The sequence below is a fragment of the Centrocercus urophasianus genome, unplaced genomic scaffold, assembly GCF_019232065.1.
Source record: "Centrocercus urophasianus isolate 14NV4802_14NV808 unplaced genomic scaffold, USGS_Curo_1.0 seq_33, whole genome shotgun sequence".
Classification (NCBI taxonomy): domain Eukaryota; kingdom Metazoa; phylum Chordata; class Aves; order Galliformes; family Phasianidae; genus Centrocercus; species Centrocercus urophasianus.
The window spans coordinates 4,578,671-4,604,250 of NW_024884900.1; the positions used below are offsets into that span (position 1 = coordinate 4,578,671).

Here is a 25,580-nt window from a genome sequence, read left to right on the forward strand (position 1 = left end):
TGGGGAGAAGTGGAGGAGTGAGAAAGGGAGAGGGGAGTACACAGCGGGGATTGTGCGTGTGCTGGGCTGGGGGCGGTGGGCGAGTGGCTGCATGGGGTGAGGGTGAGGAAGAGGAGGCGTGGAGGAAGCGCGTTGTGGGCCTGCGCACTGATGGGGGGGTGTAAGGGGGGCTGCTGGGGGCTCTGTAGGGTGGCCTTGTTCTCCTGCTGCCTTGTGCTGGGGCCTCAGCCCCGTGGAAAGCCCCGAGAAACCCTTCTAGGCTGCAGCATGCAGCTCGCTGATTTCCCTATAGCGCCTTATCAGGGCATGCTCTAAGCTGGGGGGGGGAACAGCTTGTCTAAAATGGCCACTTGCTATATGACCTCAGTGCTGAATTTCTTGGGGCTCTCTGGAGCTCCCCCGATTCCTCAGGGCTGCTCTTCCATCTGCTCTTGGCCACAGGGTCTGGGACAGGTGGGGATGGAGCTGTTAATCCCCAGCATCTGCGGGGCAGCCTGGGGGATGCCAGTGTGCTGAGATGGAACAGCACGTGCCGCCGTCCCAGCCCAGTGTGCCCAGCCATCTGCACAGCTACTGTGGGGCAGGATGCGTCCCGCTGTGCTGATTAGCAACAAGGGCTCCTTGCCCATCCCTCTGTGCTGTAAACACACATAGGAGCTGTGCTCACAGCCACCTCCCAGCACTGATCTGTGCTCCTGACCCAAAGCAGAGCTGCTGTAGAGCTGCAGCCCCCACTCTGGCACACAATTCCTAACTGCCCTATAGATGGATGGAATATTGGAGCAGGCTCTTGCTGTGCTTTCATACCTGTTGCTCAGGAGGTGGAATGGAGCCCTGCAGAGTGGCTCTGGCACACTGAGGGGCTGTTCCGAAGGGCACCCATGCTCCATCTGCCTTCCTGGTCACCCAGCAAGCCACTACCTGCAAATTTACTCTATATGCTCAAATGCCTTTCATTCATTTGTTGCTTTCCAGTGGAGAGATTTCCTTAAGGCAATTTTTTTGCAGTCCTTGCACAGCATATGCTGTGTTTTTCAGCTCACCACCATTGCTCTGCTCCCTGCAGGTTGAGGCTCGGGACGAGGCTGCACTTCCCACGCAGCCATGGCACCCACACTTGCTACCGCTCACCGCCGGCGTTGGTGGATGGCATTCACTGCCATCATTGAGAATCTGCTCTTCTCAGCTGTCCTGCTGGGCTGGGGGTCCCTGCTCATCATGCTGAAGGCAGAAGGGTTTTACTCCTACCTGTGCCACGAATCAGGTAAGGGTGCTGTGAGGAGCCGGGGGTAGAGCTGGAGGGATTTGGTTGAGTGGGCACGCTGGGGATGGCTTGATGGCTGGACCAGATCTTTCCAACCTTAATGATTCCATAAGAATGGCTGCTGGGGTTCACCAGTGTTATTCCCTGCCTTGGGGTGCTGTAGGTTGGTTGGAGGTCTGAGGCCTTGGTCAGTTTTGGGATGGAGAGATGGGATACGTGCTCCTTTCCAAACTAGTTGGCATCCTTGTGATGGTGTTGTGTGGCTGAGGTTGCTGCTGCTTTGCAGATCGAATGGAAAAGGAGCTTTTCTGGACATTCTCTTCCACTTGGCCATGGGTTCTCCATCTGCGTGGACACCTGGCTGACCTCTACAGGGAAAGGCCTATGGAGCACTGAGGGGCTCTGGGGGATGATGGCTCTTGAGGAGGGTTTGTGTGTGCTGAAAAGGGAATGGAAAAGGGAGGCAGGGGCTGAGTGTTGGGGCTGCATCCAATTGTGGGCTGGCTGCATAGGATGGAGGAGGAAGCAGCAAAGGGAAGGGAGCTGGAAAACAGGAGTGTGGGCCCACAGTTGGTAATGGCTGAGAATAGGGAGGAAAAATCTGAGGATGTGGGGAAACCAACTTCAAGCAACAAGTGGCTGTGAATAGGTGGGATGATGCTTTGTTCCTTCCTTTGCTCACAGTGTTTCCTGCTCACCAGCTGCTTGTGAGGGTTGTTTCTTCGTGTGGCTGCAGTTGCTGAGCCTGGGTGGCTGCACCTGGTTGTAGCTGAGGGCTTGGTTGTCTTCCTGCCCTGTGCTCGTGGTGTGGTGATGCCTTTACACTTCCAGAGCATACAAGGGACAGCCCGTCATTCCAGGCCTCTGTGCTTCCACTCAGGAATGGTGACTGTCACAGACCTGTGTGAAAGACCCCATTAAACCTAGGTGGAGGTTACGTGCCACCCAGATAAAGCACAGAAGAGCTGATAAGCAAATGCTGACTGTCTCCAAGCACAGTTGCTTTCCTCACTGTGCCCAGAGATGGTAACCATGCTTTGCTTGAGTCCCACGTTGCTGCTATTTGCTTTGGTTGCATTCAGTTTGCCCACTTCTCCCATATCAGTGAGGTTTGCCTTGGCCTCTCCCTGCTGACTGCAGGCTGTGGTCTGCCTATGCTGCAAGGATGGTGCACACGTGTGGGGCTGGAATTATGCCCTGGGGGTAATGGCCTCTCCCAGGTGCCAGACTGTGCCCTGGGGTGGGACGGCTTCCTCCCTAGGAGGAATTCAGGTATTCAGGCTTTTCCATCATCCTCAAATACTGGCGTCCTCAAATGTCCTCTGAGGCGATGGGCATGGAGGACCAGTTCTGCCAGCTCACCCTTGCTTACTCATTTTCCTTTATTTGTTTTTTGTCCCCACTGCCCTAATCTCAGGGATTAGGCAGAGAGGAGCCAGAGCTCACAGCGCTGGGGACACACACCCTTGGTGCAGCCCTAGGTGGCTGCAGGGCTCTTGGCACCCAGCTGAGTTTGATCCCTGCTCGGTTTAGGGCATCCTAGTGGTTTCCTTTCTCAGCATAACCCAATGACTCGTGCAGCCCTTGGCTGGCAGATTAGTGGAAAGAAAGAAATTATAACTAGTAGCCTTTGGGCACTTGTTGTTCCTAATGTTGCTGTGTGCATGTGTTGCAAAACAGGAGGGGAAAAAAAAGACTTTTCCTAATGAGCCAAAGGTTCTTGGCAGAGCTTTGTGTTTGTCAGCAAAAGCTCTGTGCTTCGTGGTATCTTCCAGCAAAAGACAAAACTAGACCTTGTCCTTCCTGCAGTCTCCTCTCTGCAGGTAGCAGCAGCTGCCCAGGAAGGGACTGCTGTTCATGAATGCCTCGTGGCCTTCCCATTGAGATCCCCCTCTCTCCACCTGCCTTCAGCTTCTGGTTCTGGCTTATGCTCATCCACCTCACAAACACAGCGTGTCCATTCTGTTGTATGGGAGTGGAGGTGGACATCCACAAAGCTGACATCGAAGTAGCAAATATTTGTAAAGCAGCTTTGCAACAGGGTTTGAGTGGAGGGCTCTACCCGTTCCAGCCGGCAGATCTGACCGCACTGAGAAGCATGCTTGAAATTTGCTGACAAGGAGTCTGGTGGTGGCACTTTGTTCCCATTTGCATTTTACTACACTACTACTTGGCCTTTAACCAGCTGCAGCAAATGCTGATTGCGCTCTTTATCGGGATTTGGGCCTTATCAGCTGCTGGGAATTTGATCCGTTCGGGGACTCGCAGTGCTGGGATTGGGAAGCTCAAGTCTCGGGCATTTCTGGAGCATGTTAAAAAGAACACTGAACTTGATAATTAGCTCACAAAGAGCAGAGATAAGGAGCCAGTTGGAAGGGGACCTCTAAAATGGGGCTGTGGAAAGCCAAAGAGATGAGATAAGCTGATTCACTCACCACAGGTCAACAACACACCTCAATGCAGGCAAGGGCAGAGAGTGCAGAGCTTGGCTTTGAGCTGTGGCTATAGGGTCTGTGGTGGGAGCTTGGGATCTGAGGTGGGAGATGCAGCCTGAATCATAGAACCATGGGATGGCTGGGTTGGAAGGGACCTCAAAGATCACTGAGCTTAACCCCCCCCCGCTGTAGGCTGGGCCCCTTCCCCGTTTTAGGCTGCTCAGGCTTCATCCAGCGTGGTCTTGTGCCCCTCCAGGGATGGGGCACCCACAGCTTCTCTGTGCAGGAAAAAGAATTCTTGTACAGCTGCTTTTATCCCATTCAAGCTGGTGAGATGTGATGAGTGCTTGTGGAAGGGCTGCATGTGCGACCCTGTAAACAGGAAAAGCGTGAGCGTGGTGGATGGTTGAGCTCTACAGGAAGCACGCCGTGCTGAGCTGCAGCTGCTGGCTGTGTCAGCGTGGGGTGAGAGCTGCTGTGCAGTGGGGCCACGGCCAGGGAGCAGATGGGGGTTAAATAACCCAGCAGTGTGTGAGGTTGGGAGTTCGCCAGGTGCCTGGAGAGATCCTGGAGGTGAAATCAGAGGGAAACCCAAATCGATGGTGTTTGCAGTGGTGTAAAGCAAGAACATCTCCTCCCAGTTCCCAGAACGATGACACCATCCTGAAAAAGAGAAAACATGTTCTTATGTGGGCAGGCAGCAGATCGGCTGTTTGCACATGCCTTTTGCCTTGGCTTTTTTTTTTAACCAGTGCTCCCAGACTTTGCTCCTGTTGTTTGTTTTTCTCTTCCTCACTCATTTTTTTTTTTTTTTTTTTGGTTTGTTTGTTTGTTTTTTTGCTCTTTGTCAAAAAAGAGGAAGGTGAGGCCCTGTGTGCCTGTGGTTGTTACTGGGATGGCTGGGGCTGTCTCGCTCTCTGATCTAAGCTACAAAGATGAAAGGGATCCTTGGTGCTGGTGTGAGATGGCAGCAGCCCCTGGAACAGCCGGGCTCATTCCTGCAGACTCAGAGAGGTCAGCAAAGAACAGTTAATAATTGACCCTCTGCTGGAACCGACAGCTCTTAATTTGGGAGGAAGGATGGCTTTAAATGTTGCAGCCTGAACAAATCCCAGAGATGAGCTTGACATAAATGATTACCAAGGCAGCCTTCCTCTCACCTAAGCTCTGCCATGCTTTAAATAGTAACTCCAACTACTAATTGGGCAGCCGAAATCCTGCTGCTTGCAAGGGAGAGCTGTAAAAGCAGGCACTTTGCTCTTGTAATTGCTGATAAAGACTTGCAGCCTCTTGCTTGTTGGTCAGAAAGCAGTGGCCATGCATGGCCTGAGCCTCTGTGCTGCTGTGCCCAGTGTCAGTTTGCATGGCACGCAGGTGGGCTTGCATGTATGCCTCTCCAAAAATGCCCTATTTACGGTGTCAGCTTCAAGAGGATGAGAAGATGCCAAGGGCTGCTTGAATCATTTCCATTACGATTCGCTGGATCTTCTCTTGTTGCTCAGGGGCTGCTGCTGTTTTCACAAACAATTTGTATTTCCACATCGCCCGGCCCCTCCTTGGAACTGGCAGAGAGCTGCTGTAAACAAGGTGCTGGGTGCCCTGCTCCATCCTGCTGCAGTGCTGCCTCTGTCTCTTGCTGCTCCTTGGGGTCACGTTGTGACTGTGTCCATCAACATGTTAACATCAGTACATTTGCTCCAGCTCCAAGCATTTCTGCTCTGAGGTCCCTGTAGGTTTGAGGGCTGGTGACACGTGCTGCTGTAAGGTCACTGCACTGCCTGTGTCTCCCCACCCTCCTTCCAGGCTCTGCAGAGTGCTGACACATGGAAATTGCTGCAGTTTTGTCACTCTTTCCCCCCTCCCCTCCTTGTTTGTCTCAGTTCAGCCTCTAGTCCACTTCTGCTTGTTATGAACTTGCAGAGGGCCCAAGAAACTGGGATGCTGTGGGTGAAGCCCCTGGCCCACAGGAATGCTGCCAGGCAGCAGTGCTCAGGTCCTGAGCCTGGCATGGGGCTGATCAGAAGATTTAGGGGCTCTGTGCAAACTACAAAGGCTCCCAGCTCCGCCAAGGCTGATTTCTAGAGGTACTCTTCAGGTCTATTGTCCACCCTACTACAGGGATGCTGATGGTGGTGGGACAAGGGGCTTTTGGGGCCTCATCTGACACTTTGCATATCCATAGCTAGTATAGTTAGGGAAGAATGGATTAATTCTCTACCAGGAGCAAATGGCAAGGGGGAAGGAACAGTGATCACTGATCACAGACCGTTTGAGATCACTGTATTGCAGGAAAATGAATGGGGGCACCTTGCAGAAGGCTGGGAGGGGGCAGAGGAAGGTTTGACATCAGCCTCTGAGCTGCTGCTCATACGTGACGTCTGCAATTGTTTGCCATTGACACAGAGCCGGGAGGGTTGTTTGGGCAAGCAGGGTGCAAATGGCAGCTGGGAGAAACAGGATGAGACCAGTCACTGCTGTGATTCCAGGGCTGGGTGGATGGGGATGGGATGGTGTGATCCATGGGGACGTGGGGTGGCACGAGGGGGTGCTGAGCACAGCAAGCAGAGAGCATTTAGGCACTGGGATATGAGGGATTCCTGCTAATTAACTGCAGCTCGTTGGCAATCTCTGGTTTTGCTTCACACGTAGGTGTCTCCTCTCTAATTTTTCTTTAGTACTGAACTTTGTCAGATCAATTATTAAATATGGAGGGGAGAGAGTGCTTTCTTTCTGTCACTGGTTTGCTGCAGCAGTATGAAAAAAAAAAAAAAAAAAAAGGCAAGTGCTTTGTCATCCCAGCAAAGGTTACAGAAACTACAGATAAGCGCAGGGAGAAGGAGGGGTGGAGCGCATGGGTGCTCTGGGTTAATGAAAGTCTAAAGGCATACATGCTTGCTGTAGGGGATGTAAGCATTCTTGGGATGGACTTGTGACAAGAGGCACTGAAACTGCTGCTGCAGGGAAAAGGGAACTTCTCTTTTTTTCCTATATTTCCTCCCTGTCCTGTTTCTGTGCCTGTTACACAACACGAGCTCTGCGCAGCGTGGGAGTCTGCATGCGCAGCTCCTCCTGTGAAGGAACGACCAGAGAGCCAGAGGTGTAACCGATCTGCATGGCCTAAACCTTCTCAGAAAGAAGAGAAAATGCTAATGATGGGGCAGAAGCTGTGAGTTCATCAGTTCATTAGTGACTGGTGAGCTGCATGCCTGTAGGAGCAGTGCTCGTCCCATCTGGGTGGCTGTGCCACCATGTCCCCTGCATGGCAAGGCCAGGAGGCTCGTCCTTCGAGCTGTGCCAGCTCCCATCAGCTCAGTGTCAGGGCCTGAAATAGCTGATTTGTCTGCTGTGAGAGCTTCCAGTTCAGCTCAGAAAAGATCTGTGATGACACAGTGCTCAGGGAGGGCTTTATTTTTGTGTTTGTCACTTGCTGTCCTACCGAGGCAGCGCCCTGTGATTGCAGGGGCCTCGTTTCATAAATGAACGAAGCTCTGTCCTCAGGTGGTTCTGCCTTGTCCTTAGGTTGTTGCCCTGCTGCTCCTCGGTGGGAGATTGATTCCTGGTGCTCCCAGCTGAGTTCATCAACTTCAACTTCTGCTCTTTTTCTCTTCTTTGTCCATTTCTTACTGATTATAATCACAATTGAGTATCCCCACTCAATAGGTTCAGCGTATCACGGGGTTTATCTCTATCTCCCCATTCCACCACACTGCAGCGATGCTCCTCTATCACCCTGTGCAGGAAACTTCACAGACAGCCCTGAGTCTGAGAACAGCACCACAACAGAGCACAAATGGCCCTCGTGCAACGCACAGGATGAGATGCTGAACCTGGCCTTCACCATTGGCTCCTTCCTGCTCAGTGCCATCACGCTGCCCCTGGGCATCGTCATGGATAAGTACGGCCCTCGCAAGTTGCGGCTGCTTGGCAGGTTGGTGTCCTGGGCACAGGGTGGGCTGGGGGTGGATGGGGGCTGTTAGGGTCCTGTTGGCAATGACCCTGCAACCTCAGGAACAATAGGGGATCGGAATGGGAGCTGCTGGCTTTGCACTGGAGCAGCTCTGGGGTGGTTTGGGGCTGCACGGTGAGTTGCTCCGTAAGGGAAGGGTTTGAGACTCGGTGTCCGAGCTTCAGCTCCTTGGACAGATGGAGCCTGGGGAAAAAGAGGAGTCACTTGTGAGTCACAGTGGGTAGCTCTTTCCTTAGGCTGGGAGCTGTGTCCTGAGAGGCACAAAACCAAGATGTTACATCAGAGCTAGTAAGCAGGAGACTTAACTCCAGGATAGGCACGTCCTTCCTGCCTGCCTTCCCTAGGTCCCTTTTTTTTGTCACTTGGCATCTGTGTCGCTTTCTGAATTGGATAACCAGATCATCTGCAGGTTTTGTAATAGCATGTGGGGGTAATAGTGACTTGGATCCCAGCATTGCTGGGCTTTCAGAACCAGAAACCAGGCAGGGTGGGGAAAACAGAGCGAGTCTGACTCAGAGCTACCTGAGAGGAGTACTGCAACTGAGTCGCAAGGGCCAGGGCTGCTGCTGCCTTTGGTCACCTCGAGGGGAAGGCTGGTAAAGCTCTGTGCTGGAAAACCAAATGCTTTTGGGTCCAGACAGAGCTGTGTCACAGCCGTGGGAGGGAATGTTGCTGCTTCAGCCCTTGTGCAAGGCTTCTCTGTAATCTTTGGGTATTTCCTTAGTTTTTTTTCTTTCCAAATCACCAGCTCCCTCTTACACAAATTGTTCAGAGCTTGCTCAACAAGGTGCTAAGGAAGGAGAGGGAGATGTGATTTAGCCCATGTCAAGCTTTCTGCAGGAGACTCATAGTTCTGTTTCCCTTTCAGTGCCTGCTTTGCTGTGTCCTGTGTGCTGATCGCATATGGTGCCAGCAACCCCAACAGTAAGTGGGCCTCAGTGCTGTTTGGGGCAGGTTTTGGGGCTGGGAGGAGCCTCAGGGTGGGCTTTGGGGTCATGGCTACGTTTTTGGGGTGCACAGAGCCGTGTGCTCTATGTGCAGATCTGGGATCCTCCTTATATGATGAGCTCATGAGCAGGAGGGAAAGCAATTATTTATACAGTCTGATAGCAATAGTACAAGGGAAAAAGTTTTAAACTAAAAGAGGGGAGATTAATGTTAGATACTAGGTGGGAATTCTTTACTCAGAGCAGTGAAGCCCTGGCACTGCTGCCCAGAGCAGTGGGTGCCCCATCCCTGGAGGTGCCCAAGGCCGTGGATGAGCTCTGGGCAGCCTGAGCTGGTAGGGAGTACCCAGCCCATGGCAGGGCTAGGAACAGGGTGGGCTGTAAGATCCCTTCCAACCCAATCATTCTATGATTCTGAGACCATTCAGACAAGCTATATCAGCAAGCCTACTCATCACAGAATAGAGACCCATCCATCCAAGAGGCCACTGCACCCAAGCCATCCTTCTCCATGTGGCTGGGAAATGTGTGCTGGTGGGATGAGCTGGGGCAGGGGCAGCATAGCACATCCCAGAGTGCTGAACCACCTCTGAGGTTTTGTGTCAGGATCAAAGTCCAGGGGGCTCGGTGGTCTCCCTTCCCTCCCACCCTGGTAAAGGCACTTGGGCTTTGTCATTGCAGCTCTGTCTGTGCTGATATTCATCGCTCTGGCTCTGAACGGCTTTGGTGGGATGTGCATGACCTTCACATCACTCACGGTAAGCAAAGAGTTAACACCTGACTCCTGGTTTATTCCTTACTGTGGCTGGGAGCTGGGCTAGCAGGAAGGAGCAACGTGGATCTCTTGCCTACAGCTTGATGAGCACATGGGTTTGCTTGGTACAAAGGATCAGTTGCTCTTTCACCTGAAGGACTGGGTGTTAGTTGGTTATTCCAAGGCTGCTTTTCCCTTTACTTCCCCCCTTCTTGCAGTGGGGTAGCAGCTTCTTGTGAGTGCTTTTTGCATCCCTTCCCCAGGAGAATGGTGGTTCTCTGGCACAAAAGGGTGAGAGTCCCATCCAGGTTTCCTTAGAAATGCTGAGCCACTGAGTGAATTGGGCTCTGTCTGCCCAGCCATGTCAGTCAGCTCGGCCCATGGGTTGTGTTAGGAGCATAGGTCTACAGCTGTCAGCTGGGGCTCTGTGTTTTGGGGTTCGTGTTGCCTGGAGATGGGAGCAGTATCGTTCTCCAAGTAGCTGCTTCATTTTCCACCTCATTACCTATGTCAATGAGGCTGAAAGAGGGCTGGGCAGAAAATCTCCTAGAAAACAGCCTGGGAAGCACTGGTTGAAAACTCTGATTTCAACTGCACTGCCTTGAGCTCTCTGTTAAAAGTTAAACTGCTAGTTAAGGTTACCTCTAATTTAACGTGGGTTAGGTGCCGGCTGACCTGAGACCTCAACCTGGCAGGGGTTGTTTGCAGATCTCTGGGTGAACTGTGATGTTGCTGCTGCTGTTGCTTTTGTATTCAAAGCTTTCAAAACTGTGTGCAGATGTCAGTCTCTTGGACGTATGTAATGTTCTTCACTGGAAGCCTTGGCCATGCTCCCAGAGATCTGTGGGGCAAATGTCATCCTGCTTCAAATACAAGCAAGGAAGAGAGAAGCACACTGGTGCTACTGGGGGAGAGGACAGAATTCCCATCTCATGGCTGCCAGCAGTGCTTCTTGTCTCTCTGAGTGGTTATTAATGGGTCACTGATTATTTTGGAGCCACTGGTGATGATGGAGGGCAGGGCAGAGACTAGATGTGCTGTTCTGTGGCTGTTTAACAGTTTATTTCTGTGGCAGAAATAAACAAAGCCACTTATTAACACCCTCATTAATGAGCCAGTTTCTCAGCTCTGAGGAAGTACATCTGCAGGAAAAAGGTGAAACCTTCCAAGAAGTGATCCAAGTTGCTGTCACGAGCTGCCTTCCATGGTGATACGGGGCTCTCCTGCAGGTCCCTTCCACCTGTGGCCCGTAGGGATGGCGTGTGGCGAGGGAGAGACATGGGGATAGCAGGTTGCTGTGTAAAGTGGCATTGAGCACACGTCAGTGCCTGCTGCCAAGCAAGCTTGTGCTGGCTGATGCAGGTCCCGGCTGCTCGGTGTGCATGAGTCAAAGCAAGGTGACTTTGTCCTGCTAGCAATCTGGAGCGCTCCAGGAAATGGGTGAAACACACTTGAGCTGTTCCCTGTCACCCCAGGGTGGTGAGAGCGGTGCGTGGCTGGGATGTTCCATGCGTGCAGTGGTTGGATGCTTTTTTTGAGTGCTGGGGACCTGCCTGCGCGGCCACGGTGCGTTATGATGGAGAATCCGACCCTCTGTGCTCCTGTAGGAATTGAGGGATAAATGGGATTGCTGAGGATTACAGTGTGGGACTGCAATCCATGATAGGTGTCTGTTGGGGTCGGAGGTGTTTTTGGCACTGAGTCCCCAGGGTTTGCTGACAGCAGTGGCATGCTGCAGGGGCGGGCTGCCTGCCGGGGAGGAGGGGGAGTGGTGATGTTCCTGCTTCTGGGAACAAGGTCAGGCTGTGCCTGCTGTTAAAATGCAGAGGGGAGCTTGCTGCCTCGTGACTTGCTCTTAGCCAATATACAGTGGAGATTGGAAATGGAAACAGATCCGTATTGGTGGCTTTGACAGCAACGCAGGAATCTGGCACTGGTTCTGCTCCGAAGCTATTCCATGCAAAGAAATAAACATGTGTGATAAATTACCACAAAGAGCCTTTTATAGATTGTTTTCTGTCCTGTTTTCCTTTCAAAGAATTGCAGCTGCTTTGCTCTCATTTCTGCTACAAACAGCGCCCTGCAGTCGGAGCGGGGGGGGAGCATCTCTGTGTAGGGAATCTGCTCTGCTCAGAAATATTAGCAGCATTTAGGGCTCTGTGATCTTTTGTTTGTTGGAGAACGGGAACAGGAGTCTCCATATGTGTAGGACAAAGCAGGCAGTATGAGGCTTTCCTGGAGAACATGTTTTTATTGTCTGTATTATTTCCAAATATACCCCCTGATAGGGAAGACAAAGCTTAGCTTGAATGGAAATGCCATTTCCAAGTCCAGTTCTCAGTCCCTTGATTTTTATTTATGGATTTTTTTCTTTCTTCTTCTCTTCTTTCAAACAGTCCCTGCAATAGGAGGGCAGCTGGTTTTGGTAATGCCACTGCCATGTTTTTTTGTGGTGCTCTTTGTATAGGGAGCGTGTCCAGGGAAAAGATGAAAACACATAAAACTGATTGGAGGTCTTATTATAGGGCAAATGAGGAGAAGTCGTCTGCAAGAGGAAACAAGGAAGTGATTTTATCAGTTTGGGATTGCACACCTGTAGTAAAGGGCTCCAGGAAAAAACAGCTTTGGTGTGGCAAAATCAAGTATCTTTCAGACAGGGCACGAAGTTAATTATACCTGGAGTGTTACTGACCTTTAAACAGAAGACGTAAGATGTTTCTTCATGGTAGGTCTTCCTGAGTTGAGACACTCGTACCAGCATAGGCAGAAGTCAGTGGGGGAGTCAATTCTGGCCTGCAGGAATAAGGTCAGACTGCGGATCAGATCCTTCTGTTGGCAGAAGGCAAAGATCCTACTTGCTCTGTGGTTTGTGCGTTTGTTTTCTTTCTTTATTTTCTCATCCCCAGGGTTCATGTTTTTCCAGTGCTCGCTGCTATGCTGGAAATCTGGCTTAGAAAATACTGCCCGTTATTTTAGTAGCTGGTCTTCAGCCTGGACCCAGGCAGGCACTGCCAGTGCTAACACGAGCAGGCTGAGGGATTTTCTGTCCAGACCCAGGCTGTTTTTCCTTCCCTCTGTCCCTTCAGCTCTCAGGTTTCCTTTCCTCCTGAGTGCTCAGTGTTAGCAGTTGCACTTGATAAGATCTTATCCAGCCCACTGAATCTCCTTGTCCAATTTTCTTTAATCCGGCCACTTGCTTGCTGCCAAACAAGATTTTCCAAAGTCTCAAGCCTTTCTAGGACTTGTCCCCACCGAAGCAGAAGCAGATTTGGGTTTCCCAGAAGTAGCTGCTTGCTTTCGGGCTCTCTCTGGGTCTCTGGTACCCCCAGAGCTGGAGGACCCACCTGGGAGCTGCTCATCTGCTTATGAAAAAGGCTTTTTGTCATCTCTGAGACTTTGGGGAAGAGCAACCCGAGCCAAGAAGCAGCTGTGTTTGTGCAGCTCTCGCCCTGCTTGCAGCTCTCCAGCAGCAGCAGCTGTTTGTTGTAATTTCTGGAGGTTATTTTAGGTTTGGGGCATTCGAGATTACACAAACACCCTGCCTGGTGACAATGGCCAGTCCCTGCAACCTGCAGATATTTCATCCTGCAGATGCTCTTTTCTGGGATGCATTGTTTTTTATTTTTTTTTTTTAGGCCAGCACTTCCAGGGAGGGATTTCTATGCCTGGTAACAGAAATTTGGATCGTTCACCATTTCCTGCCTGCAGCTCCCAAAAGCAGCCTGCTGGCAGCGCTCCCGGGTGCGGGGATGTGGGGATGGGTGTGAGGTTCCTTGCTGCAGAGAAGTGCAGCGTTTTGCTGCCTCCGCTGTGCCCGCTTGGGGCTCAGTGTCTGCTGCTGCTGCTGCTGTTCTCTGGCTGAGGTTATCCGAGGACCTGGAGGCTGTGCTGCATAGAAAGCTCTGCAGTGAGGCAGAGGGATGATAAACAGCCAGATGGATCCTTGAGTGTTCCTGTGCAGGAATACTTGTGCTGTAAACACGCCGGTCCCGCTGTGACACAAGCCAGATTCACTTGCCTTATATGCTGCTCCTGGAAAAGATGGATTTGTTTTCCAGCACCGAAATGAGAATGAGATGAGAGCATTTGCTTGCTCAGACTCAATCCAATATTCTCCAAATCATTTTGCTATCTTGAAAACAGATAAAATGCCGTTTAGCTTTCAGTGCTTGAAGGCACCTGCAGTGTCCTTGGAGACCCCAAGGCTGACGTGGTAGTGATGCCTGAGTGGATCTGGGGATTCTGTGACCTGAAAGAGCAGGAAGGAGGCAATGAAATCTCACTTATACAGTCTGTCTGCATGGGGGAAGCTGGCTGGTATTGGCAACGTAGCAGTAACACCGTTCATGTTAGTTTCTATTCCTTCTTGTTACAGCAGGAGCTTTCCGGTCCACTGCAAAGATTAGGTGCTGACCCAAGGTGTATAAACAAAACTGGCAGCCCAAGGTGTGTTATGGATTGTGCAGCTGCTACAGCCCATCTCTAACAACTCTCAGCTAAAAGGAGAGTGGTGGCTGTAACCTTGGGGAAGGGAACCTTTAAGGAAAGCACAAGGACTGGAACAAAGGATCCTGTGCTAAAGGTGACCAATGCAAAGCATGCTGTCAGTCTGGAAGGAAGCAGTATTGTTAAGCACATAAATCGTGGGTTGTAGACATTCCCTGACACTGGAGATACCAATGCAACCTGCAGATCTTCATCCTGATGAGCTAAACCATTCTTGAACAAAACTTGGTTTTTTGGGGGTTCTGGTACCCAGTATTATTATCTCTGAATGCCAGCATCTTCTCAAGAGGTTTCTCCCCTCCTCTCGCCCTCCCATACCCAGGCAACAACCTGTTCCAACTGATTTTTCTGTCCCCAGCTGCCCAACATGTTTGGTGACCTTCGTTCCACGTTCATTGCTCTAATGATCGGCTCCTATGCTTCCTCTGCTGTGACCTTCCCAGGAGTCAAGGTGAGTCTGTGGGATTGTGACTCATGACCGGTGCTTTTTAGCTGGAGATTTGTACCATTTAGCAATGATGTCGAAAGAAAGAGGGATGAATTGTTAAAGTACTTCTTTACAGATGTGCTGTTGCAAGATTCAGTTCCTGTGTGTGTTTACAGACTTCCAAATTTTCTGCTCTTACAGCCAAAATCATACTTCTTTCTGCTTTCTAGGTTATATATGACTTTGGGGTCTCCTTCATCCTTATTCTGCTTGTCTGGGCAAGCTGTGCAGGACTAGTTTTCCTCAACTGCTTCTTCAACTGGCCACTGGAGCCCTTCCCAGGACCAGAAGACATGGACTATACGTAAGCATCAACTAGATGAGCCCTGGGGGCTAATCCTCCTCACAGCCAATATAGAAGAGCGGGCAGGGAATTCCCTTACATGTTTTATATACATAGCTTTATATCTTGATTGGTGAATACCTGTGAAAAGTTTTACCTTCCAAAGCATTGGAACCATGAAGGAGAACGATGTGCCTGTGACAATAAGCATTCCTATACTGATTTGTGCCAAAGTGGTCCAGGTACATCTGTCTGATCTGGATCCAAATGACTTGTGGGATTGTAGGTGGAAACCTAGTGCCTTGCATCCCCCCTACACCCCGATTCCCACAACTCTGCTGCCTCTAACTCCCACCCTGTGTTGCAGCCCTCGTTCTCTTTACTGCCCAACAGGGTGAAAATAAAGTTCAGCTGGCTGGGATTTGACCACAAGATCACCGGGAAGCAGTTCTACAAGCAAGTCACAACCGTGGGACGCCGACTGAGCGTGGGGAGCTCCATGAAGGGCCCCAAAGAATCAGCAGCCTTGCAAGAGAACAACAAGCTCTGCCTGTCCACGGTGGACCTTGAAGTGAAGTGCCAGCCTGACAGCACAGGTGTGGTTCACCACGTGCCCTGGGGGATGCTGGTGCATGCAGGAGGCTGGTGCTCTGCTCCAGGCCTGTTTACATGAGGAAGAGCGATACATGTCCTGTATGTTGCCAGGGCCATGTGCCAGGCACAGCTTTATAGAGAAGAATTCAGTTATATAAGGAATCCTGCTCACATTTTCCTGCTAAACTATGCTGTTGCCTGGTGTGGATGACCACGTGGGTAATGGTGTGGCCATAGGGCAGCACATTTGGTCACTGTTGCCTCTTAGACAGGCTGCTGCCACCTCCCAGCCTTCCCTCCTCAGGGATATGGCAGAAGGAAATGGCTTGAAGTTTCCTATTGCTTTGCTCACCAGAATTGGGTGAGACTTACCTTGCAGCAGTTTTTGGTGACCAAACTCCCAGCATCTATCACTATTCAGTAAGGAAGTTTGTAAGACTGCAGACAGTTGCTCTCAGCGGATTTGGGGGCTGCCACTGGCACCAAGCTGGGATGATTGGCCAGAAGGCCTGCTAACCCAAGATCTGCAGCCTCTTCTGAAGTCATGCCTGTCTGTAAGACCACGCTGCCTTTTTCAGAGACTCTCTTTTTCCTTCTGTAGCTTCTCCTTCCTTCATGAAGAGTGTCTTCAGCCCCATCTTGTTGCTCAGCCTTATCACCATGTGTGTCACTCAGCTGCGGCTCATCTTCTACATGGGGGCCATGAACACCATCCTTGAGTTTCTGTCCGGAGATGAAAGCCAAGGTAGGGTGACCTGAAGACTTTAATCTGCTTCCTTGGAACTGGGTGCTGACCCAGACTCGATCCTTCCCAGAGGTCAGCATGACTGATTACTCAGCAAACACACCACCTACAGCAATTACTGGTGCGGTGACTGCTGCTGGTAGGGTCCAGTGGAAGGCTGGAGCTGGCCCAGGGCAGAGGGACACAGTGAGGTGGACACTTGAATGTCAATCTAATTTTAGCCCAGAGTCTGTTAAACACTATTCCATGATATTCCTTCCGATAGCTGGTTGAAATGCCCTCTCAGGGTGAACTGTGGCTTTTTTTTTTTTTTAACTGGGAAACCTATTTCATTAGGTATTTGCTTTACTTATCCTAAGCAAACACGGCATACAGAGCAGCTGACTCTATGACCATTGGCTGGGCTGGGTGTCTGGTCCCAGCAGCAGGGTGGGAGAAGTGAAGTCATGGCTGTTTTGTGCAGCCTGTGAGTGTGGGGAGGCTCAGGGGTGTTCGCTGTGCTGGACTTGTATTTATAGCTCTGATTCAGTACATGGAGCAAACAGGAAAGAGTACATTAGTTTACTGTTGCTGGAAATACAGAGGATTGCAAAACAAGACTTAGCTTTTTTTCTTTTTTTTTTTTTTGTCCTTTGTAGTAAGATCCAGTTTGAACTTGTTAAATCTGGATTGCATGAAGCTGATAAATCAAGAGGCACTCCTCTGAAAACAGGAGTGAGCTCTGGGGGAGGGAAGGAAACTCCAAGCCCTGGCATTCCCTGAATTGCTTTGTTTGAGCGTTTGACAGCCTGCAGCATTCAGCTCTTTATCTCCTGGCTCTAGAGCCAGTTTAGGCATTAAACAGTAAACAGGACAAACTTCATGCTGCCTACCTTTCTCAGCACAGCTCAGTTTTCTGCTTACCTTGTAATTCTTGTACTGTGATTTTTTTTTTCTTTTTTTTTTCCCCCCTGGTTTGCTCTAGTTATTTCCTCTCCCCCTTCCCAGTATTTTAAGATTAATATCAATTTATGCTGCCAATTCTGTTTCAATCAAGTTCTGTGCTTTTTTTTTTTTTTTTAAAAAAAAAGAACTTGTATCTATTGGGTGAATTGTTTTTCTATGCCACCTTAGAGATTTCTTCCCATTCTCTCCTTCCTCCCCCAAATGCAGCCTGGGCTCGCAGTGCAATCCACTGTCTTGGTGTTTCCATGGCACCAGCAAAACAGTGGTTTTGTCTGGTCACAGCAGTGTTAGGCAGTGAGAGCCATTCCAAGATGCACGCAGATCTCTAGAAATGTAATCCATGCCCATCAGGAGAGGATGGGATGCTGCTCCCTCAGATTCCTTGTTTGTGCATCGTTTACTTGTTTGCTCAGAGCTCCCCACCTGCAGTACTCAGCAAGGGGAGGAAAGAGCTGTCAGTGTTGTTAGGTCAAAGAAAACTGCAATATACCCAGGAGAGAAGGATTTGAGGGAAATCAGAGAGCATGAAGTCTTGAAGCTGCAGTGAAGCACTGGAAGTTCTGCTTCCCATGCATCTCATATTGTGAAACATTGAGGTGGAAAAGCAGTCAGTGTGTGGTTCCTTATCTTCTGGAAACCCCCAAAAGGTGGAGGGGAGAAGCTAGAGAACACAGAAACTCTCTAAACCATATAACTGTACCATGGGAAGGCAGGAGAGAGGAGACCTGTTGTTTGAGACTTCTAATTTGGCTTTGCCTTTTATAAATCGTCACCTCGCTTCCAAATCTGGTTGTACTTGGAGACCTTGGGAAGAACCAGGACAGGCTGGAAAACTTGGCTGTATTGCTCAGGGCAGTTTGACGTAATAACTTACAGAACAGGGGGTATAAAGGGTTGTGCCTGTGTCTGCAACCTTTTCTGTTTGCTCTGCTTTTGCTGTACCTGCTGGTGTTTGCTTCATTTTTTTTCCTCCTTAGGAAGTGACAGTTTTTATGATAGATAAATTGAGGAGATTGTTCCTATAGGACTTCTTCTCTTGCTGTCCCCATAAACTTTGTTCCCTGCTTGAAGCTGGCTTCTGCTCCCACTGTTTAGAGCCTAAGATTAAGTGTTCAGAGTAGCAAGAGAAACAAAAGTTGACAGCATGGCTTGCTTCTTACCCTCTGTTAAAAAATAACCGTGCAAGAGCAAATCAGCTTTTGGAGTGTTTGTAGAGGGTGATGCCACCTGTTTCTTTTGGCTCCAGCAGATGGGATGTGGGGCCACGTCAGGGCTTGCTTGTGCAGAGGTAATGGGGACAGGAATGTGAGTTCAGAGGCTGGAGCTGGAAGTTCTTCTTAGTTTCCCAGCCAGCAACTGGAGCCAGGAAGGGATCATCTGGTGCCATGCCTGGCACTGCGAGGCAGCCCTGCTGGGGTTTGCTATGACTGCATAGGAGAGGAAGGCTTCTTGGAAACCTCCCTCCCAACACCGCCTTGATTTTGGGACTTCATGGCTGCAGTGCTTTGAGAGTCCCAGCGATGCATCGGAGGGATAAACTAAAATTCTTCTTGGCTGCTTTTGCTTACAGTGCTGTAATTCGTGAGTGCTCTGTGCTGAGATAGTCAGTTTTGGAATCACATCCTTATTTCAGAGCTGTGGTGCACTGACTCACCAGCCCTTCTGTGTGATGCCTGCAGATCCATCGTGTGGGCTGCAGAGAGGAAGTGGGAACAGCATTGTGGGGTGGGGGAGCTGTCTGATAACAGGAGGGGGGAGGTTTCTTCTAAGTCTGCTGGCATCAGCTTTCCCCTAGAGAGCCATGTAGACATTATTCCTATGTTTAATACGCAGGGAATTGTTATCAGTTGGAAATTTTAATGATTGCTCACAGATGCTGTGTTATTTGCTGCTGATTTCCTCCCATAGAGGCACTTCCTAACTAATCCATTCTTCACAAAATGGCATAGATTTCACCTTCCCAGCATGGCTTGTCCTTGCATCTTCTGCAGATCAGAAGCTCCAGCATTTGGAGCTCCCTGCCAGGCAGCAGAGGAGATGACTAAGGCAGGGATGCTGTGCAGGATGCATCACTTGCAGAACTTTCCCTGCTGCTCCTAGCCAGCAGAAACCTCACTGGCACAAGGCAGTTTTTTGGGTGCCCCTGCTGGTCCTGCCTGCTGTTGGGCTGATGCTCCTCTAAAAATACAACAGAAGGAGGACTTCTGCATCCCAGCTGCTTTCAGCCCTGCGGGTTAATCTGCAAGTACACAGAATCTGGGCTTCTAGTAGGAAAGGTGAACAGTGAGGAGGATGTTTCTTTTCTTCTGTCTTTGTTTTCCTGTTACTGATGGTTTATCCCTTGAACTGACACCCTTAGCATCTTTTTTATTTTTTTTTTCCCCTGCAGTGAGTCTCTACACTTCCATTTTTGGGGTACTGCAACTGCTGTGCCTGCTGACAGCACCTGTGATTGGGTACGTCATGGACTGGAGGCTGAAAGAATGCGATGATGGCTCTGAAGATAATGAGGAGAGCAACGCTGAGCAGTGAGTAGTGAGCACCATGCAGGGCATACAGCCACGTAGCAGGCCTCCTCTTCTGAAGATATGTAGAAGAAAAGGATGTTGGTTCACCAATATAGAAAAGAAAGCTTGAAGGAAGACTTGATAGTTGCAAGGAGGAAGGGACTGGCGTCTTCCGTGTTTGCTAAGATCAGTTAAGAGGAGCAAATCTAAATTGTAGCACAGAGATTCAGACTTTCCTTCTAGTATAACAGCAGCAGCACTGAAATAACTGCCCTTTGTTCCTTACTTTTCACCGATGGAGATCCTTTTGTCTCCATAGCCAGACCTGCAGACAAAGTGGTTTAGATAGCAAGATTCATGTTATATCAACTGTGAGTTTCAGCAGCTGCTGAAAGTGCTTTTCCTAATGCAGGTTTTGTTATTCTTCCAGAGGTGACAAGAAAAAGAAAAAACGTGACCGTCAGATCCAGAAAATCACCAACGCCACCAATGCCTTTGCATTCACAAATGTCCTGCTGGTTGGATTTGGGGTCACCTGTCTCATTCCCAATCTGCAGCTGCAGGTGAATAGGTCAAATGGAGGTGTGCTGGAGGGGCTGGTGGCAGGGGTCCAGCCAAAATGCCAGGCACGGTGATGCTGGGATAGCTGGCAAACCAGCAGAACTATCTGATGGCAGGAGGGCGTTCTGGCACTGCTGGGAGATCTCTGTGCTGCTTTGGGAACCCTGGCCTTAAAACTGAAACAAATAGCACCATTCAGTTGACACATCGTGAAGTAACCTTGAGAAGTTAGTGTAGTTAAAATGACAGAGTTGATCTGTGGTTTATACATAGAGTTCGTGCAGCTGAGCTCTGTAACTACACATCCTATACTTCCCTATTGAGGTGCTCTTAGCAGTGCCTGTGCTTTTGACCTGGGCTTGATTTAAGCTGCTGACTGTGACGCCAGTACGTACAGCAGGTTATTTCTGCATCAAATGCTGTGCCCAATGGTACCAGTGGGATTATAAACCTGTTATAATATTTATTTTGTGACACCACCTGCTTTTGACAGATGAGTTCAGTGGTTTTTATACTATCCCTAGACATGCCCTGGTGATGTAAGCAAACAGGTGTCGTTTGTTCATATTTGCATGTTTGCAATAACTTGTGGAAATTTAACTAAATTGGACATGAGTTCAGAATGTTGTGACCCCTGCTACCGTTTCTTGGGTATGTGTCCTTGAAACAGTGCCATCTACAAAAGAGAGAGGTCTTATGCTCTCTGAGGTTAACCATACACGACATGTCAGCACAGTAAGGAACAACACTGCTTTTAGAGATGAATACGAGTTATTTCCTTGTGCCGGTGTTCAGGTTTGGGCTCTGGCTGCTCAGGTCTGCCTATGTGCTAGAAAGGAGAGCACCTTTTAGGAATGGTTGTGTGTTGGGGTCTGGTAACCCTTGGCATCTAGCACTTGACATTTTATTCTTCTCTTTGCAGATTCTTTCCTTCATATTGCACACAATTGTGAGAGGATTTATCCACTCAGCAGTGGGAGGCCTCTATGCAGCTGTGTAAGTTTCTGCTTACCTATAATATGAGGCTGGACAGATAAACTGGTTTGAGGTGATAAGAAGTCCTGGTGAGAGGGAGATCGGGAATTGAAGTCTGTCAGAGGGGAAAAATAATGCAGTTTTTACTCCCTGTCCCTGCTGGGCATGATAGCAGCTGGACTGAAGTCCTGGCTGTTACATTCCTTCTTTGGAAACTGATAACCCCTTTGGCATAACTACTGCCAGGACAGAGGCATAACGTATCGATTGTGCAGGTGAGACTCGGCCATTGGCACTAGGGTTATACGGTAAGAGCTCAAGGCTTTTTCTGTTATAATGGGAAGTTGTGTGTATGTGTCTGGGTAAAGCACTGTGAAACATTAACATAATTGAGCATATTGCTGCTGGTCTGCTGTGAAATTGCACTAGTAAAGCATTGCCCAATTAGTGAGGCATACTCCCTTTCCCAGGTGGATCATCCATCCTGCTTCCAACTTATCAAAGCTATCGATAGCTGGATCTAAATACTCTCTTCCTTAGTAAGCAATGTTTTTCACTTTGAAAACAGATCTGCCTCTCTGTCCTGAGCTGCTGGGCAGAAAACAGGAAGAAACTGTTGGCTTTCAGAGGATCACAGAGTGGTTGAGGTGGGAAGGGACCTCTCAGTACCATCTAATCCAACCTCCTGCTCAAGCAGGGTTAGCTAGAGCAGGTTGTCCAGCCCTGTGTCCACTTGGCTTTTGAATATTTCCATGGATGGAGGCTCCACAGACTCCTTTGAAAGGTTTTGGTCTCAGTGCCTGTGTATTCCAGATTCAAAAACAATATTAAATCAAAAACATGCAAACTTTTGGTTCTATGGTAGCTGGAAACAAAATGTTTCTGTCCTCATTGTGGTAAATGTCTGCTGTTGTAGATATCAGCTTGCTTATAAGCTAAACTTCTCTGACCATTGCAGCTCTTTCCAACTTCTTTATTTTTGGTTTCAGTTTGACTTATTTGAATACTGGAAAGTTGTGATTGACTTTTTTCTTTCCAACCTGACTTTTTCTAAACACTGGTCAGTTGTGAAAAGAGACAGATGTTGGACTGCTCCTAAGATTTATTTTTCCATTAGTAGTATCTGATATTCAGCACTTTCCAATGAGCAGTGTTGTTTAATTTGACATGGGATCAGACTTGTCCTCTAAAAAGGAAAACACACAGTAACCTGTTGTGCAGGTTTCACTCACTTCTAAATGGGGCGAATTGCTGTGGCCAGATGAAAATGATTGCATAGCTGCTAATGCTGTCATCTGGATAAAGAGGCCCTGCTTTTAACTAGTAAATGTCAACACTGTTTTCCCTTTGCAATAGGAGTAGTTGTATAAGCACTTCCATCTGTCTTATGGTACAACAAAACAAGTGTTAGATCTGGTATTTCTTAAGTTTTTGAATTCAGGATGAGAATTGTCTGGGAAGAAGGCATCTGTTCCATCACCAGCTGTGCTCTGATCTAGAGAGCATTATGCTCACCACCATGTATAACTAAAATCTCTAGAATAAGAGGTAGCTGTATATAAGTTCAGGAGAGAAAAGTTCTTCATGTTATGCCTCTCTTGGGACTATGTTCTATTGTGCTGGTCTACTGGGAGTGCAACCTGAGCTGGGTGTTGTGAGCAGTCAAGGTGACATATAATAATGCTATTGCTTTTTCTGTTGACAGATACCCCTCTACTCAGTTTGGTAGCTTGACAGGGTTGCAGTCGTTGATCAGTGCCCTTTTTGCCCTTCTGCAGCAGCCTCTGTTTATGGCAGTAACAGGACCTCTGGAAGGAGACCCTCTCTGGGCAAGTTATTCTTAAATATAATATGCAGTTCCAGTTGGTGAAGATGACTTGGGTTCATTTCTCTGAAAACAAAATCACCCCTGTGCGTGGACCAAGGTTATAAACAGCAGGGAGCGTAGTGTCCCTCAGTCTGCTGTTACCTTGGTGCTGTCCAAGAGACCCTTTCCTGTGTGAGTAATGAGGCCCTGGGAGGGAATGGCATTAACCCTTCTCTGGTGTGTGGGAAGAGAGAAGGCTGCTGTTTATTTCCTCACAAGCAGTTTGCACAGGAGGTCAAAATCTGTAAGGTAAAAATGAGTTAATTTGTCTGGCCCTCAAATGCAGTAGAAATTCGTTATTCTCTTGATAACAATAAACTCTAATGATCAGTAAATTTTGTCTTGCTGATGCTAATGTTGGGAAAGCCAAGTGGCTTTTGAGGGTAGGACAAATGTGTGGTGTATTGCTGAAAGTCTGGGCAGCTCACTGACACTAATGTGTCAGTTTTCTGGAGAGTCTTGATCTCTAGGCTGCGTGTGCCTACATCTGCTCTCCAGCAACACATGGCTCAGTGATGCTGGTGGAAAAGAAACGTACCTTGAGCAGCCCTACCTGTTGTGTGCAACAAGAGACTCTTGCAGCCAAGATCCAGAGCAATGAACTCTTGCATTATTTAATTTATATGCTCTGGGCACCAGAGTATAAATAAAAATACAAAGGATGTTGTTGCCAATACAGAGAGCAGGGCGTCTCCTGGTTTGCCTGTAGCTGAGTGACGTGAGCTGGGTTCTGACACTTGGGCATGCATGACTTGGTTGTTGTTTTAACCTGTCTGTTTTGTCTATCTTCCTGCAGGTGAACGTTGGCTTGCTTGGTTTGAGCTTACTGGGTTTCTGCCTTCCGATCTACCTGGTCTGCTACAGACGCAGGCTAGAAAGAGAAAGGAAACAGAAGATTGAAGATTCCAAACTCTTCCTCAAAATCAATGGCACTCCCAATGAGGAAGCCTTTGTTTAAACTGGTGCTTCAAATGCAACCTCCCCTGTACAGGTTCCTACCATATCCGTGGGTTCTACCTGTGGTGTAGGCCAGGCTTTTTCTCTCCTGGCTCTGTTCATCACTGGAGTGAGGGCTGGACATCATGACTGAGCTTTCCTCAGATATATGGCAGGAGGAGACTTCACACTCCTTACTCCAGAACACAAGACTTTTTACAAAGGCCACACAGATATTGTGTCTTAAACTACCCCCTGATCACACTCTCCAGCTGCAGAGGTTCTGCATAGGAAACTGAGAAGGAAGAGATGGATGGGGGAAGAGGGAAGAAAGACCTTAATTTGAATTTGCAAATGTAACATGCTTGAAGTCTGTTTCCCTCCTCTTCTCCCAACCTTGGCTGACTGTCTCAGATGTAAGTTGCACTCTCCTCTTTTCCTGAGGCTTCATAATGGTCTTTCTGCTTGATATGTAGCTGAACTCAGCAGTTTTACTGCCTACCCAGAGGTATCCCAGACTGTTTCTGAGGCAGGGAAGGGGATTTATTCCTTCATATGTAAGCACGGCTTCAGTGTATTGCTAAATGTTGGCTGCTGGCACTGACAGCTCCCCAGTGTTTTATTACTACAATGACACAGACTGTGAGCAATGGATCTGCCTTCCACACAGAAATGAAGAGCCTACTGAACTGTTCTTGGTCCTACACCAAGCCTTCAAAGGCTTGGTATTCCTCTCTTCCCGGCCTGTAAGCCACCTGTACACGTTGTAAACTGCCTGCAGTCCTGGAACTGTTGCGATAGGAATTGGATCTTGTTTACCGATGAAGTGCTTTTGAGACTTGTTGCCTTTTGCCTCTTCCTCCCTCCAACATGACCCCAGGAGGGGAGCAGCAGCGTGTATTTACTGAAGTGGAGAAGCTTCTTGAAGCCGGTTCTGGGGCTCCAAATACCTTGGTGTTCACTTGTCGTAAGCTGACTTCTTGTTGAGAAGAGTCAAGAGTGCAGCACACTCCTTGTGTTTGGTAACTGGATCCTGTGGATGTATGGCAGGGTGATGTGGCAAAGTAATTCTTCCTCTAGCCATAGCTTATCTATATTGTTCTGACACAGGCTCCAAGCTGCTGAACACCAGGTTACTCTGACTGACCAAAAAGCTGCTGGTTTGGCTGTATTAAAAGCCTTCTATGTTGTCGGTGCTCTGTCTGGACAGAGTGCATGGTGAGCGACTGTATGGTGAAGCTGACTTGTAGAGCAATACATGTGGGTAAAGGTGCCCCAGGGCCCATCCGCCATAGAAGGAATACAAAGGGAATTCTTAACCCGCTTATTTTTATAATGGTTTTCCTAGGCCTTGCCTAAAGTAGACATTCCTCCCTTTCACCTTCTCCTCGAGGTCAGCAGCTCAGCCTCGGTATCTTGTGACTCACATTAGCCACCACACGTTGCGTGTTGCGTGCAGCACTGCAGCGGCTGAACTAGTGACTGCAGGGAAGTTGGCCGGGAGAAATAAATCAATGATGAAGGTGGAGTGTCTTCTGAGCTGCCAACTCCGGGTTACCGGGATGATGGGCTGTGTGGGACGGCAGCGCCATCTTGAGTCGCTGCCCTTGGCCACCCGGTGGCAGTTCAGTTGGTGTTCCACTCACGGTACCTTTTAGTCTCCAATAACTTATTAGGAAATGAGTTGCCACTTGAACATTTTACACATCTGTGGATTATTATTATTTTTTTTTTTAACATGTTGCCTTTATTAAATGTGTTTGTTCCGAGGCAGCCTTACTGCCTGCTGTCAACACTACGCTGTTCC

General features: G+C 49.0%; 1 protein-coding gene across 1 annotated transcript in view; it reads left to right on the top strand.

Annotated features, from left to right (window-relative positions):
- SLC43A2 (solute carrier family 43 member 2) overlaps positions 1-25,301 on the top strand; it is a 25,919-nt gene extending 618 nt beyond the window's left edge. The window contains exons 2-14 of the mRNA XM_042829977.1: positions 1,067-1,264; positions 7,438-7,627; positions 8,535-8,590; positions 9,295-9,371; positions 14,232-14,324; positions 14,531-14,664; positions 15,037-15,239; positions 15,839-15,982; positions 19,317-19,455; positions 19,865-19,997; positions 20,918-20,991; positions 22,676-22,799; positions 23,634-25,301. Coding sequence (XP_042685911.1) covers positions 1,105-1,264; positions 7,438-7,627; positions 8,535-8,590; positions 9,295-9,371; positions 14,232-14,324; positions 14,531-14,664; positions 15,037-15,239; positions 15,839-15,982; positions 19,317-19,455; positions 19,865-19,997; positions 20,918-20,991; positions 22,676-22,799; positions 23,634-23,795 — 1,689 coding nt within the window. The 5' untranslated portion in view covers positions 1,067-1,104 and the 3' untranslated portion in view covers positions 23,796-25,301. The remainder of the gene's footprint in view (positions 1-1,066; positions 1,265-7,437; positions 7,628-8,534; positions 8,591-9,294; positions 9,372-14,231; positions 14,325-14,530; positions 14,665-15,036; positions 15,240-15,838; positions 15,983-19,316; positions 19,456-19,864; positions 19,998-20,917; positions 20,992-22,675; positions 22,800-23,633) is intronic.
- Positions 25,302-25,580: the final 279 nt, after the last annotated feature.